We start from the raw sequence: 16,408 nt of genomic DNA, 5'->3' as shown, positions 1-16,408 counted from the left end.
ATTTTACATAGCACCTACACATGTCCTGCACGAAAATGCTATAGCAGTCTGAGACAGACAGCTTGCTACCTTCATCATTTGTTTGATCATGCTCTGAACACCCAAGGGGTAGTGAAAGGATTAAGAATTCCCACAACAACAACAAAGAAATATAAAATGATACTGATTTTTTTTAATTCAGCCACGCATATCATCTACAAGCAGACAGACAATATGTAAAATCGGATCTGGTAATGAATTCTCTGCAAGTTCTTACTTACTCCTTACTCAGACATACTTTCATTGAAGTCAAGTCCAAGTGAAAGCAAATTAAGGGCTTCCAGGCTTAGCTTTCTTAACTTTCTGATACTGTTAGCTTTGTGCTGGCTACATTCTCATTAAAACCCTTTTAAGAGGATAATGCATTTTAAAAATATCAGCATCACGGTTTCTCTCTCTCTCTTTTTAAGTAAACGGGAAACTTGTTAACTTAGAAGGGAGCCTGATCTCAAAAAGACTGAAAAGAAATCAGTAACATTCCCAAAGAGGCAAAAATGTAAACAAACCTCTGTAATTCTAGACCTGGGAGAATACATTCTTCTGTTTTACAATGAGAGAGCTGAAGGACAAATGCCAAGAAAATGAAATAGGAGCCTGTGCCTTTAAACACAACCACGTTACAGCGTGTGTATTTGTTTAACACACAGACAGAAGACCTTATTCTTTACCAATACTTTTCTCAGCTGTTGGCTTCTACTGAATAAATGCTGGATTTTCTGAAAACCTTGCACAGAATCAGTAGTATTTTCTACTCACCCTCTGCCTTCCTCAGTGCTCATAGCAATAAGGAACTTTATTGCTGAGCCTAGTGATTTCTGTTCTTTTTTCTCTTTTTTCTTAGGCACAAGTTAATTACCAAGTAAGACTATGAAAATAAAAGAAATGAGACCCATTCTACCCATTAGTATATCTGAATCCTATCATGTGAGTTGCCAATTGGTTTTCTAATCCTCACACTCAATATCTGCTGTTAATTTGCTCGCTATTTCAAGAACTTGAAGACTGTCAGCAAAATCCATGATGCATTACAAAACTTATAATTGGAAAAAAAAAATCTGATGCTTTTCTGACAGGGTAAACACATAGTATGAAAGCACTGATCAGAATAAGGAAGCTGTAATAACCTTATCGCTATTCGTATTAAAGCATAATTGTAAAGGCAGCAGTGAAAGCAACTTGTTCAGTTTAAATTCCTATTACAGAAATATGCACAAAATCATGCCAAGTGAGAGAGCGAACCAAGTAATTTTATACCACAAAAAGAAAGAAAAAAGAAAAAAATCTTTTTTTTAAAGATGACTGAAGTATGTGGCAGTGTTTTCCAACTCTCTTGGACTTTTTAAGGTCACATTATCTATGCCAATTAAAATTTTGCTTCTGAAAAGGAGGTAAGGCACTTCCTCCAGAGTTACTAAAAAAAGCAAATGAAAGCCTTGCCTCCTCAGAGGTGAGCTATACTAAGCTGTTTGTTCCTGACCTCTGGATCACCCTATAGATCAAATTCCCGGACCTAGGAAAAACCCACCAGCATTCATTAAAAGCAACTGGGAGGCCAGCTTTGTGTTTCTGTTCTTGAGACCTGAACAAGCTAAAACTTGACAAAGGTGCAGGATATTGCTGAACAATACCGCTGTTCCTGTTGGGGGGGGGGACGAGAGAGCAGAGGATTTTCCCAGCTCTGACAAGGGTGGGTTGATTTTAATCTCAATAATTTAAATCACCAATTTTAATCATGATTTAAAATCAGCAAACAAGAAATCTTGATTTAAATAATCCATTTTAATCTTGTGTTGCATTTGTATTTTTTAGTTATTTTTCCTAAAGAAAGATTGATTCTAATTGGTTAAAACATGATGGATTTTCAGCTAAAACTTTATGTTACATTTGGCACTTCCTGATATATCTAACCAGTTACCATATGTACCCACATAATAGGGTAGGCTCTCAACATTTTGAAAAATAAATTATCTGCTTTGGTGTAATGGTGGCACCAAAAATCCTAAAGAAATAGATTCAAAAGATGTTTCTCTGAAAAGATGTACTTTGTTGAAGAACAGAACTCATCAACATCAGAAACCCACACTACACCATACATTAGCTCTGCCTCACGTTCAGTCTTGACTGTAAGATTTTACAAGATGGGGAAGTACCGATCCATGCTTTAATACAAAATTCCAACTATTGTATAGTACTGATACTTCCTCATTGTGCTTTAGGGTGTACCTAATCCCTGCACCCTAGTTTTTCATGGCAAAATTTTGGAAATAAAAATGTGGCTATTATGTGAACAAATACGTATATTTATTCAGCTGTTTAATTTTTATTCATTTATTTTATGTTATTAAATGTTAAATGCTGCATTTCTTTTTTATTACTGAATGGTTATATTTTACTTATGATCTGTTTAAAGCTGCTTTAAATAGATATTGGAACTCAATTTAAAAAAATAAACCACAAAAAGCAAACTGTTTTAATGGTTCATTTAACAACCTTAAGTGGAAAAGAAGTAAGTTTATCAAAGCACTTTTTACATTCAAAACTTACCAATTTATTAAACAAATGAAGTACTCTCTGCAGTTAATGAAATGGACCAATTATCCGACAGACATTTTGGCTAAGTACAGACAGTCCAAAAGCCTGAAGCTGAATCGATTCAGCCTTTGCAGATTAGTCTAAACTGCAGAGATTAAACTGACTAACAAGTAAACAGACATTTACTTTTTGCAACCATATGCCAGGGGACACTACAGCACGGCTCTCTGCCACATAGCCAGCATGGGCTGTGTGTTCGCTTTCTCTGCCTGCTGCCCTTGAAAGTCTCTGGGATTTGCAGTCCACAATCACAACAGCAGGACTCTGCAAGGTTGCTCATCAATTCCTCTTCCTGCATCCAGGTGCCTCTGGGATTTGTAGCCCACAGTCACAGCCAGAAGTAAGATAGTATGGCAGGGCAGCTCTGTACTCAGGGCAAAGGGGGTTTAACCCCCATCCCTGGCCCCAGGCCTCGGCTGGAGTTTGCGTGGCAGGGGCAGTCCCTGCCTCCCCCCAACCCTTCTCTGTTGGAGCAGACAGCCCAGCCCAGCCCAGCCCAGCCCAGGGTTGGAAGGCATGCTGGGATGCTGGGGGACTGTGATTTAACTTAAATCAAGAAGGGGTCTGGGACAGAAGTTTCATAAACTAGTTTGACCCAAAGCAGTTACATCTGATACTACATTCAACCACGTTTATCTTAAACCAGTTTCAGCCATTTTGAAACTGGTTTATGTGCACTGAGCTTCTGTTCTGTTACAGCTGTAACCACTTTCTGATGATGATAAACTGGTTTATGTGCAACTTTTGTCCTTATCCTTTAGAACCAGAAGATCTCATCCTCTTGTGCCTCATTTTTATTCATTAATTAGAGGAAAGAAACAAGCTTTCCTTGATTCCCTATCTGTTTCTCAACTCTGAATATCCAACATTCACTATTTAAATGAACTAGGTGAATAAACTAATATGAAAAAAAATATTCTCTTTGCACAAACAAAGCAAGAGTACTACTGTGAAAAGCTGTTGTAGGACTTCAGGAAACTCTGGTTCCAGAGGCTTAGCCAGTAACTTCCACCAATTCAGTAGTGTAACTTTAAAATTTCTCTGAAGAAAATATGAACTGCGGAAATATGAATTTAATTTCATTTAAATGATTTCAAGAGATTACAGTAAATTATAGCATAATGAAGTCAGACATAATTTCAAATAAAATTTAAATTAATTTAAAGATAAGAACTTAATTTAAATAAAAATAACATTTAAAAATCTGAGGGTTGTTTGTTTTTTTAAATCCACTCTGACACAGATACTAGAGATCCATAAAAATCAAATTCTCACTTCCCATGCTTTACTAAACACATCAGTATCTGTAGGTTCTGATTATGAAAACTTAAAAAAAAAGTTTTAATAAAAAGAGTGTAGCCCAGGTATACATGGGTTTGTACTTCCCTCTCCACTTGAGGGAATTATTGGCAGGGCAGTGTGCTGTAGAGGGACACAACAGCCCAGCCGCCACCTCTGTCCCCTATAGAGTCAGGTCCAGTCAATCAATTACTTAACTATATACATATTTATTATACAAGAAAACCATTAAAGGGTAAGGACATAAATTTGTACATTTATATATATAATCTACAAAACAATAAACCCTATTTTATATATATATTTCTTTCCCCCCCCCCCAACTCCTTTTCTATAGTGGTACCTTGGGAGTGGGGCCCCTGCCCTGGAGGGCACCCAGGTAGTGCCTTACAGTTTATGTGAATTATTTGAAGTAATGGTTTGTATATGAATAGAGTTATAAGGATGCCCAATCAATATCCTTTGGTCTGGTTTGTTCTATTGTTCATCTGTATTTTAAATGATAACTGGGTGTGTGTATATCTGGTTGTGTGTATATCTGTAAGGCCCAGTCCACAAATATAATCAGCAGTCCTTAGACTACCTGGGTGCCCTCCAGGGCAGGGGCCCCCACTCCCAAGGTACCACTATAGGAAAGGAGGTGGGGGGAAGGATAAAGGAGCGGAAGACCCCAAAGACTCCTATGGTCCTCCACTATCACCCAGGAACAGCCCACGTGGTGCCCCTTTGCAACCCTCGGGGGGGTCCCTCCCCTGTGGGTACACTCTCTCCAGGGTAACTTACTACTCCACAGTCCCGGAGGGTTGCCTTTTGTTCTCCAAGTCAAGCTCTGTTCCCTGCCAGGTTTTCCTGCTGCCTGACTCTGCTGCTGCTATCCTGGCTTAGAGCCACAGGCACAGCTGTGTGTAGTGGGCACTTCGCCTTGTGCTAGGGGTTGGAGGCCTGGACAGCCTTGTGCAGCCCCGGGGCTTGGTCTGTTCCCAGACCCTCTGGCCAGCGTCGTCAGCACTGAACGTCATCTGCGCTGCTACCCCATGTCATCAGCTGTAGACCTGAGCCACCTCAAGCAGCTCCCAGGGTCTCTCACCCTCTGTACAGCGCCTCCTGCACCGAGCTCCCAGCCTCGTTCTGGGGGCTGAGGACCTGAGCCACCCCAGGGGCTCCAAAGATCCTGCTCCATGCACTGGCCTGCGCACCGTGTCTCTGGCCACACACCAGAGGTTGCAGACCCAAGCCACCTCATGCAGCTCCCAGGGTCTGGACACTGTGCACCGTGCTGTGCACCAAGAGCCTAACTGTTGGAGCCATGCCACGCTCCCTGCTGATAGAAGTCTTCAGGAGCTCTTCCTGGGCTACTGCTTTGCCCTGCTGAGCAGCTCTCCTCAGCTCTTCTAAGTCCCGCTCTTCTCTCTTCTCTGTCCCTGATGCATCTGCCCCTTGTGCTGGGCACGCAGTTCCTTTTATACGCTCCACGGCTCCACCCCTGAAGTCTTCCAGACCTGACAGTTTGCAGTCTTCAATCAGGTCCAGGGGAGCTCTTCTCCCCCTCTCCTCAGGAAAGGGGTGTGATATTATTTCTCTTGCTGCCTCCTGATTGGTGGATGAGCTCCACCAATCAAAACAGCAGGATCTCTAGCCTGGGACTCAACCCAAGCTCTGAAAAGTGAGCCTGCTACAAGAGTTTGACGAGCTATCTATTTAAAAGAATTCTTTGTACTGGGTAAGTATTAAGGGTCCCAAACTTCTACTCTTGAAACAGAAGTTTATACTGAAGTCAATAAGACTTTGGCCTGCACAAGTCTTATACCTACTGGTATATTCCTGTATATCAGCAGGTATTTCACTACCAAATGACTCAGCTCCATAAGACAGGAACAAGAGGATGTTTCTGGGGATGTATCTACAGCAGTGATTCTCAACCAGGGTAGTGCATCACCCTGGGCTACCTTGAGAGCCCTTCAAGGGTGCTGGAGAGTGCCAAATAATGCTAGGTGTACAAACATGATTCACAAAATAAATCCAGAGATTTAAAATCGGAGTCCACAGTATTAAAAACATTCTGATCTGCTGTGGTCTTTCTGAGTTCTTTGCAACAGATTGCTCTATTAGTTTTCTGCAGTCAAAGATGAGTAAAAAAGAAGAGTTGTTGTCTGAGTAGCGTCTTGAATCTAAAAAATTTTGAGAACAGCTAATTTACAGATTACATAGAACGTTTTCACCCATGTTCTTTCTTCAAGGAGCATCAGAGAATCTCCTCATTAGGGTGTGCACCTCTGAACATGAGATGTTCAATGAGCAAGTTATCTCCCACCCTTGTTTTTTGGGAATCTTCTACTTTTCATGGCTGTCATTCCACTTTCAACCTTGCTGCAGCTAATGCTATTTAATGCTCCCAGACCCATCAGACTAAAGTCAAATTTTCTGCACCTCAGAGACTGTTGATATGCACCACTGCACACTCCAATTGCAAATACACATGAATGCTCCTGTGTATTGCAAGTTATTTTCTACGTACAAATTCTACTAAATTGTAAGTTAGGAGGCACTACTTGAATTCTCTTAGGTCTTTAGAAAGCTTTCAGACATACCATGAGTAATAACATGTAATGAATGTGGACTGATACTCCTTTTCTGTAGCTACACAGACTTGGCAATTTACATTTTCTAAATAGATAGATGAGTTATAGCTAGTTTTCCCAGTCTGATGGCAATTACTTCTTAGAAACCTCTGACAGGCTGAAACTCTCAGAATCAGAGCTGTTATTCTTGGTTTGATCCCTCTTTTTAAATTAAAACCAGTAGCTGTATCAGCAAATGAGGAATTTTCCCTCTGGAATTACCTAACAAAATGCGTATAAATTGAACTTGCCAACTTATCTCATTTTAGGGTTGGAGTGTCTTTTGGGTTAATGACCTGCGTTCTACCTCTGATACAGAATTCTGAAAAGAAAAATCCTAATTGAGAAAAGCAGGCCATGAGTATACACAAAATCCCACAAGTTCTCTCCCTTTGGGGTGATTTGTATTTGAAGATTTATGATAGTAGATTAGGATAAGAGTAAAATGTGGGGAGAAAGAAATGTACAGGAAGAGTGAAAAGACTTTTCCCATCATGATAGCATGGCCTTCCCTTTCCAAAATTTTGAAGACTCTTCCTGCATCTGATGCACCTTTATCTCTTCTGAAGTAGCAACCCAAAATGCAGATAGTTAATTGGATTTCACGTTTTCCCATTAGTTGAGCCAAGTGCAGCAAATGAAAGCTGCCATTTTAGCATCAGGTCACCACTAAACCAAGATGACTAGACTGCTTGATTTAAAGCCAGTTGAATTTAAAATAATTGTCTCATCTCTACTTCCGCATCACCAGTTGCCCAAGTAACATTTACAAAAATCTGTCATAGTTTGACACAGATTACCGACTTCATTCAAGACAGTTTAGAGAACCCAACTAGGCTGGAGCAAAAGTTTCCTTGCTGGCAGTGTGTCCACTGTTAGCCAAGGGCTGTGCAATGGGTTAAAGAGCCAAATCATTATGAGGAAGAGTTAAGAGTTCAATGGTTGTGTTGCATGGGGAAGGTCATGGGGCCAGCTGTGCCGTTTGTAGCCTCTGGTTAGGACAATGTCTGTCCCTTGATCTGCTGTTGCTTAATACTTCATAACAAACATCTCAACTTCATGCATCTGATATGCAGAATATAAGGCCTTCTGGAAGCAGTTGGAGAGAGGGGGGATACAGGTCATCATTATGGATTTGAGAAACAAAAGTAAAAATTTATTCCGTTTCACAGTATTGGCGTTTAAATGCACACGCAGAGTATATAATTTGATTCTTTGTTTTAAAGCAACAAGTTGCAAGCCTCAAAGGAATACATTCCTCAAGACCCATATTACATATTACATCCGGTCTGGCCAGTAAAAATTATCTTTACTGAGTTTAAGTAAAACCTTCCCTACGTTAATTTGAAAGTTGCTTGCCAAACTGCAAACATGAGAGGTTGCCTGTAAATTGTAAGTTCTCTGCCTAGAGCTGATAAAGGAAGCTGCTGCTCATTGTCATAATCTGAGCAGCTAACATTACAGAAAGCTCAAAGATCTTTTAACCCTCAACCAGAAGCCTCAAAAGCATGTTACATTACCAAGGCCTTTATGTGCCCTTATCTTCTTTAATTAACTATAAGTCAATTTTTAAAAAAATGACTTTGAAATGTCTTTAAGAAATGTTCTTCACCTGAATTAAAACAATCTCTACCAATTAGTAGAGAGTGTGGGACTTAAGAGATTTTTTACCTCTACTAGGTAATATCAAGTTTATTTAACCTTCAGGCCTCTAACTTTTAAATGCATAAATAAAAAATCAGTGGCTCGTGCCAGGAAAGTTGGACATAGAGGGTGCAGACAGAAGTTACGTTTTTCATGAGACCGGCACCCTGAAAGCACTCTACAGCTATGCTGTGACACACGTGCATGGCAACAGAGCACTGTTAAAATGGCCGATTGCGCGACAAATTAACCCTCGTCAAATAAAGGATCCGATGAAGGTGCTCCACTTTAGAGCACCTTAGGGAAGTTATGTTCCCTAGGGCTAGGGGATGGGCTCATGCACAGACTGCCAGCTGGGGTTTGTGGAGTGGTTTGCAGGGTGGTTACGGGTGGTTTGTGAGGGCAGGTGGATCAGAGGCCCCCCCCACCTCATGGCCCTCCCCAGTCCCCATCCCCCACTCCAGCTCGGCTTGGGGCAAAACCCCAGCCAGCAGCTTGCTTTCCCCCCACCCCAACCCTTTCCTGCTGACAGCCCCAGAGCTGAGGCGGGGGGTAAGGGGAACAGGCCTGAGGGAGAGGGGTGGCTTTTCAGATTCAGACCGGCTCCTTGGGCTCCTGCAGGCAGGCTCAATCCCCCCACCTCATTGTCTGTTGGGTTGGGGGGGGGGAACACTTTAACTCATGGCACTTTATGTAAAGTACCATGAGTTAGAGCAGGAGGGCCTGTACATCTGTCAGTGTCCACCATTTGTCTGTACGGTTCTCCATTCCTGTTCAGGTTTTATGCACAGTGTGCAAGGGGACTTGCCAGAAGCATCACCACCGGTAGTAACTGAGCAAACATGCTACCTGTGAATAGCTAGGCAGTGTAAGCAGATAACCAGCTGGGGGTGGGAGTGAAGGGATCTTCTTAAAGCACATAAACAGCTATCATATTCTTTGATATAAGAGGAGCTTCAGCTCCTCATTTAAAATGAGTATGGCATTACCAAATTCAGTTATGTACTGACAGTAAGCTTGTTAACAGAGGGTGGAAAACATTTCACAATTATAATTGCAATGCACTTAACAACTGACATCGCCAATGTGGATCAGTTTTCTAATGCTGACACCATCAGTTTTTCTTATAGCACAAACTCAAGGCAAGTAATACCATTATCTTAAACCTAAATAACAGGAGTATATGTTGTGACAACATATGGAACAAATAAGAGTTAGATAAAAAAGGATGGATGTGTTGTATTTGAAAACCAACTTCAGAAATCTTCAATACAAAACTGAAGCAGCATTCAGTGGACAGCACAGCATCTTGCTAAGTGTGCTCAGCATATATTGGTCAATTGTAATCTCACTTATACTAGGGCAAATCACGAGCAACCTCACAGAAAACAATGTGGCTATATTTGCATAGGTCCATGCAATACAAAGCTTACTTTAAAAACACAGTAGTTTTGCTACATAGTACAACAGGGCAAGGCTCAATACATTTGCAGTGGCAGTATCTCTTTCTGTGGCTAAAGACATAAATAGAAACATAATGTTTAAAATGAGACTTACCAAGGAGCACCGTATATTCGGAATCCTTTAACTGTTACCTCTGAGTCTTGCAAGTAAATACTATTTGTTAGGAGTGACTGAACATTGTCAAAGTCCTCTGGTTTCAATTTGGACACAGAGGGAAAGCGGTAGTAATCCTGTTTAACGAGGTCTGCCATGAATTCCTTATCAAATGTCAGTTCATGATTCCCAGCAATCACTATTTTATATTCATATGGCAGGTTTCCTGAAATAACAAAAAGAACACTTAATTAGCACATTTGCTTCCCACACCAGCATAGCCAGCACAACATGTAGACAGATAACACTGACAGAGAAAAATGCCCAGGATCCATGCATATCTCCACATGGAGCAAAAATTATCAACGCTGCTCCTTTCTGAATGAAATTCTGCTAAAATGCAAAGTAATGTCAAACAAAGAAATGTCACAATTAAAGGCATGTACAGCAAAATTAAAGATAACAAACTGGCAGGCATTAAGCCAGATTCTCAGCTGCACAAACTGGAATGGCTCCACTCCCCTCAATAGCAGTATGCTGATTTACACCAGCTGACGACTTTGCATTGAGTCTAATTAGCTAATGCATAGGATTGGCACGTGAGTCTGCAGACCTGGACTCCAATCCCAACTGTGAAGTGATCTACAGCAAGACACTTCACATCACACACCTCCAGCTTGTGTAACATGGAGATAACATTAGTCTGCTTCTTAAGTATATTGTGAAATGTAATAAATGAATCTGTGTAACACGCTTACATGATACTGCATTATGCATCAGATGGTGATACACTTCTACATATATATTATTGTATAAAGCAAGAAACAGGCGTTGCATTTGTCCCTGGAAAAGTTGTGCCTGTGTTTTGACCCATGTCCTGGGACTAGCATGAATACACATCACCCTTCTAGTCAGGGTTTAGTAGCTCAGTGCACTGCTTCTTTTCAGGTTTCCAGGTTGTAGCCGTATTGGTCTAGAGACAAAAGGAATCAGAACTTGTGGTAGACGTGATATCTTTTATTAGACCACCTAGATTTTTGCAAAAAAAAATTCTTTAATTGCAGCTTTCAGGCACAAGCACACTTCTTCAGGCATAGGAGAAAATATTGTAACATTTCTCCCAGGTAGAAATGAAAGTTCATATTTCATAGAAGAGTTAAAGGTGTGGTAAAATCTCCTGTTTGGCACAGTTCAATTTTGAAATTAAATCTTCATACTCTTACATCTAAAAGCAAGTTTTACCACCTGAAACCCTGCTCCTGCCTTTGTTCGAGATAATTTGCATCATCACAGAGCCCAGAGACACCTCACCACACAAGAAATTCCTGCCCAGAAGAGCGCTCCATCCTTTTACTCTTTTGTGAAATATGAAACATCATAACCATAACAACTATGACTACATCCTGCTTGCCACCAATCAACTTTGAGGTAAACAGACTATTCCAACTTTTCTCTAAGCCAAACCTGCATAAAATGAACTGTGCCAAACAGGAGATTTTGCCATACCTTTAATTCTCCTATGAAATATGAACTTTCATGTCTACCTGGGAAAACTTTTACAATCTTTTCTCCTATGCCTGAAGAAGGGTGTTTGTGCTCAAAGATCTAGTTGGTTTAATAAAAGATATCATCTTTATCACAAGTTCTGATTCTGTTTCTTTTCAGCCATTGATTCAAAGATGCAATACCAGAATGACCATTCAGAGGCACTTTGTGATGTCCCAAAATAAACTGTTAGTGCTTCTTATCCTGTGAACTTCTTTACAATTTATACTGGAACAAATGTGTAACCTGAGTGTTTTAGGGATCTCAGAATCCTCATTAAGTAGCTTTTAGTCCTACAGCTACCCTTGCTTTATCCAGTTCAGGTACATTGCAAAGGAAATTGACTCATGATAATACTTACCCTAGACTAGGGTCTCGTCCTGTGCTAGGAGTGGCACATAGTTAGACTATATATAATCTTAACATTAAAGGATATAAGACCTAAATTGGTAAGGCAGATAAAGGGTGAGCTAAAATAAAGTCCATTATCTTTGTTTTAAAGATGGGAAACTAAGACACAGAGAGATTAAAGACCTCATCCAAAGCCTACTTAAAGTTAGTTTGGGTATTTCCATGGACTTGAATGCACTTTGGATCAGGCTAATGAAGCCATATTTGCAGAATTCAGAGGTTTTAAGTGGTTGGCATAAATATAAATCTGATGGGTGGTTACATCTTTTAAAAATATGGCCACATTTGGTGCTTTAACAAAAGCTGGTTATTTAAAGGAATCTAGCCCTGAGTTAGTGAAAAATCACACCAAACACCTATCAGAGTTGAGTTCAAATCCAATGCTTTTTCCACTAGATAATCTGTATGAATTTATACAAATGTACTGCATGCTCATTAAGGGCAAGAACACACAAAATTATTTGCTGCAGGGGAAAGGGAGTGGAGCTTCACATTATCTGCTCAGGTACAAACAGTTATTTTGCAGTGATAGCGAATTCAACTGTGCTAGTTTACCCTTTCAACAGAAGAAGGTTTAAGCTGCCGTGTTTTACCTTTTCTTTCCATGGGATAAGAACATGTGCATGGGCTGTTACTACCCCACCCAAAACAAATTGTTCCATAAACTTAGCAAGAGAATGATTTCACAAGGGTAAAGGGTGTTTGACAAATACCATGGATTCGCTAAATCTCAATAGATATTTGCCTTTTCTTATTATTCTTAGTTATTTATAACAAAAATGTGAAGAACTGAACTACTGTTGTTGGTGTTTCGGTGAAGTCACTAAGGCTCAACTTCCCTCAAAAGGTATTTAGCTAGGTGACTGTTAGGTACAGATCATGGAGATTAAAAAGGTGTCCGAGAAGCCAAAGTCTGCAGTTCCTGCATACCTTAGAACTCTCACTAAAGAAATGCACAGTTGGGCTTTATATATTCATGCCCATACAAAATTCCCCATCCTATTTTTAGTTTGATTTGTAAATATAATTAAATGTTTAAAAAGCACAAATGTAAAACAATTGGGAAATAAATGTTTGTGATAACAAGCCCAACTTTACTCCCTTGAGGCTAATGGGGAAATAGTCAGAATTCTCTCCCTTTCAATATTTATGTAATGGTAATGGAGTTTCGGCAGCATTTTAATGCAAACATTTCCTGATCAAAATTAGTTAATACTGCACAGAAAATAAAATGCTATACAACCCCCCCAAAATGCCAGACATCTTCAGAGGTTCTAATGTCTGAACAAAATGCAGATCATACATATTAATAACCCTCCATGGTATGGCATTAAACTAAAAGCTGAGGGAGATGCTAGTGGGCATTTGTCACTCCTCTGCAGCTTATGTCCCACACTTCATTCCCCCCTCCCACTTCTTCTTCCCCATCTCTGCCACATGCTGCTCTGCAATTCATTTTACTTAAAAACTAGAAATGACAGGTACCTACAATTCCTGCTCTCTGTGACTCTTGGGCACACAGCAAAATTGCTATTTTCTTCTCTCTCAGGAAACATAAAAGATCCCACTGGCTTGAAATGTGATATACTTGTCATAACTATCAATTCCAAAAAACAAGCTAGAGTTGATGAAAGTTGGAGGGACAAGTTAAAATCAGGATTCTGTCAAGTTATCAACATATGCCAGTTTCAGTGGAGAAAACTTGTAGCCACAATGGATAAATGATCAAGTCTTCAATTTCACACACTGATTTTAACAGGGTACTTCAAAATTAACATATATTACCAAGATCTTGCCAAATTAAACCTGGAAATTTTACTTGCAGGCAATTATTTTTAAGCCAAAACTGGATGGTTCACATTGGAATCACATAGAAATCAGCAGAGATAAACCTCAAACTGATCAAAGACTATGAACGGTAATGAACACTTACTATATGTGCCTGATATAGCCAAGAGAAATTAACAAGTAGTCAATGAACAGTTGCTTAAGCAACATGAAGGCAGAGCAAGTTAGTTTGCAGGTTGCAACTGTTCTGTGATGGGCTCATGGCCACTACAAAGGCATGCCAACAATAGCTCCTGCCATACATCCTTTATGCCATTGCTGCTGCCATACGTCCTTTATGAAGGATAAAAGTATCAAAAAGGAGACTACAAATTCAGAATCATGTGACAGCAAGGGCCCTGAAACCATCAACATCTGCCAACGAAGCAAGCATACTGTAAGTACTTTGTGTGGGGTGAGTGTGCCCACAGTGTGCTAACTTGAACAGTAATTAATTATGGGCATGCCTCTATTCGTTTTCAGTCCTTGAGTATTCATTTTTTCTTACAGATCACAATTATTGTGCTTTATTCAACTTTAATAATTCATAGGTCTGTACCTTCTGTAAATACTTAAGTACTTTCACTATTTTGCAGAGGACTGGCAGGATGATCTGACCTCATTTCACATTCTCCTGGGTTTAGATTCTGCCATTTTAATCCCTTTACTGTAGCTGAAAGTCACCGAAGGGGCCTTGGGGGATGGGGACAGGGAGACTGTTGCTCTTAACCCCCCACACTCGCTCTCCCCCTGCAAACACAAACACTAAAAAAACTAAGTATCTAAAGACAACACAGGCTCATTATAAGCAAAGTATAAAGGGTAGGTTTCTTCTATTGCTTTCCTCTTCCCCCACATAGTACTAATCACGGTAATAAATTGCATCCAATCAGATCAGGGTATTGGCACAGCATACAGTATTCAGGTTCTCTCAACCCATTCCTGCCCTCCCCACCCCCCAAAAAAAAAAATAAATAAAGAGCCCTGATAGTGCAGAACATTCAATCTCTGTGACACAATTTATGAAATATTCTGGCATGTTTTCTTTTGGCAGTGGTGCCCTTTGTCTATAATCTGCTGACCTTTTATGTTTTACATGGAAGCATAAGCACAGCCACACACAAATCTCCTACTCAATGCTATTTTAGCTTTCCTCTTGACTAGATTAATCCTCAAGTCACTTGGTAGCAAACAGGGTACAAAAAGATGTAGAACAGTACAAGCTTTGATGGGCATTTCCCCATTTTTATGCCATACTGCCTAAACCACTGCATTTATCCTAAAATAACAGCAATGTTATTTATTCCAAATTATTCCATGAAACTGCTGGATCCATCCCCAAGCCTGTGAAAATGCTTGATGAGTTGTTAGGGTGACCATTTCAAAGATGACAATCCTCTGACAGGAAGGTCTCATTTTCAATCATTTAACTGCTTTCCAGATGAGGCTACAGGCCCATACATCCAGTTGCTGGAATATACGGTATATATGAAAACCACTCTTGGAAATAAGGATCAAAAGAAAGTATGGCCCATTGGAGCAACAAATGATGAATATAGGAAGTTCAGCACTGATGCTTAAATATCTCCATCCTTCATAACTAAAAAGCCTATTTAGTATGTAAAAAATATAGCCCTTGAGCCATCAATGCTACCGAATGTAAGTATGCAACTGGAGTTTAGTGCAAAACGCAACCTCTGAATAGCAAAGGTTCCTCCCTGGCCAGAGCCTCCACCCTGGTCTGGTAGATGGCCAGCCTGGCCAGAGCCAGGAGGAGGTTGACCATGCGGTCATGGGACCTGGGGCCACGTACTGGGAATGCGTAAAAGAAGATATATGGGGAGCTGTGCAGTGAGCATCTCAGCAAATGGTTCTGGAGGAGCTGGAAAAGGGGCTGCAATCTGGTGCACTCAGAGACAGAGTACTTGGCTAGATGGACCATTAGTCTGATCCTGTATGACACTTCTGATGTTCTTATGAAACCAACAACTAGGCTGAATAAACAAGCCAGTGGTTTGATACATACTTTTCCAGCTATTCACACACGCACACAAGCACCCCTCTTGTAGAGCAAAAGAGCAAAAACAGGACAAAAGACATGTGTGGAAAAACAAACAAAATCTATGCATAATTCAAGAATAGCGATGGCAGCCAAAGTCCTAAAATTCAGAAGCCTTCATGATGATTTTTTTCAATTCACAGATGCTTTTTTCTAAACACCATTTGGTTTTGAAGGACAGTGAAGGGAGTGCTAAAAACACATGGAAAATACATCAAGATGGGTGGAACAGAAAAAAGTTGAACTGTTTTGCCTTTACGCAAAGAAAACAGTACCACAGCATAGGGAAAAGTAAAGGCTGAGACCCTTGCATTCCAGTGATAAATCTAAAGCTCATACATAAAAGCCCCCTTTTGTCAAAAAACGCTGTTAGACACAACAAAACAGAAATGTTACGTAAGTGCAAGCTCTGCCTCTGACCTTTCACTCTGTAACCGTCAGGCTTCATTAATTTTCACAAGGCCTGACAGCTCTAGCGTTAATACTCACACTTGCTGATCGAGCCACACAGCAGGTTCAGACTGCTACCTTCTCCTCTGAAACTCATGCATTAGGATTTCTTCCATGCTGGCAATGGAAAACCAAGTCTAAGAAACATTAAACACAAAAAACTACGTTACAATAATGCCAAGGTTGAGCTATAAACCCATGAAAGCAAGGAAAAGCTGAGGGACTCTTGTCTCAGCACCCAAAACTTAAGCCCTGCTGTGTGATGCAACATAGGACCCTCCACCAGAGTCCACAGAACTAGGAGATGTTACTTGAGCTGTATGGCCTATGACTAGCAGTCAGATGCCGCAAAACCAGCAGTGCCTAA

General features: G+C 40.4%; 1 protein-coding gene across 5 annotated transcripts in view; it reads right to left on the bottom strand.

Annotated features, from left to right (window-relative positions):
* MPPED2 (metallophosphoesterase domain containing 2) overlaps positions 1–16,408 on the bottom strand; it is a 149,766-nt gene that overhangs the window by 63,728 nt on the left and 69,630 nt on the right. For all 5 annotated transcript variants that reach the window (XM_014602170.3, XM_019477101.2, XM_019477098.2 and 2 more), the window contains exon 4: positions 9,750–9,975. In XM_014602170.3, coding sequence (XP_014457656.1) covers positions 9,750–9,975 — 226 coding nt within the window. The remainder of the gene's footprint in view (positions 1–9,749; positions 9,976–16,408) is intronic.

Source organism: Alligator mississippiensis, chromosome 2 (assembly GCF_030867095.1).
Source record: "Alligator mississippiensis isolate rAllMis1 chromosome 2, rAllMis1, whole genome shotgun sequence".
In the NCBI taxonomy this organism is placed as follows: Eukaryota; Metazoa; Chordata; order Crocodylia; family Alligatoridae; genus Alligator; species Alligator mississippiensis.
The sequence above is the reverse complement of the archived record's forward strand: the minus strand, read 5'-3'. Positions and strand labels throughout refer to the sequence as shown.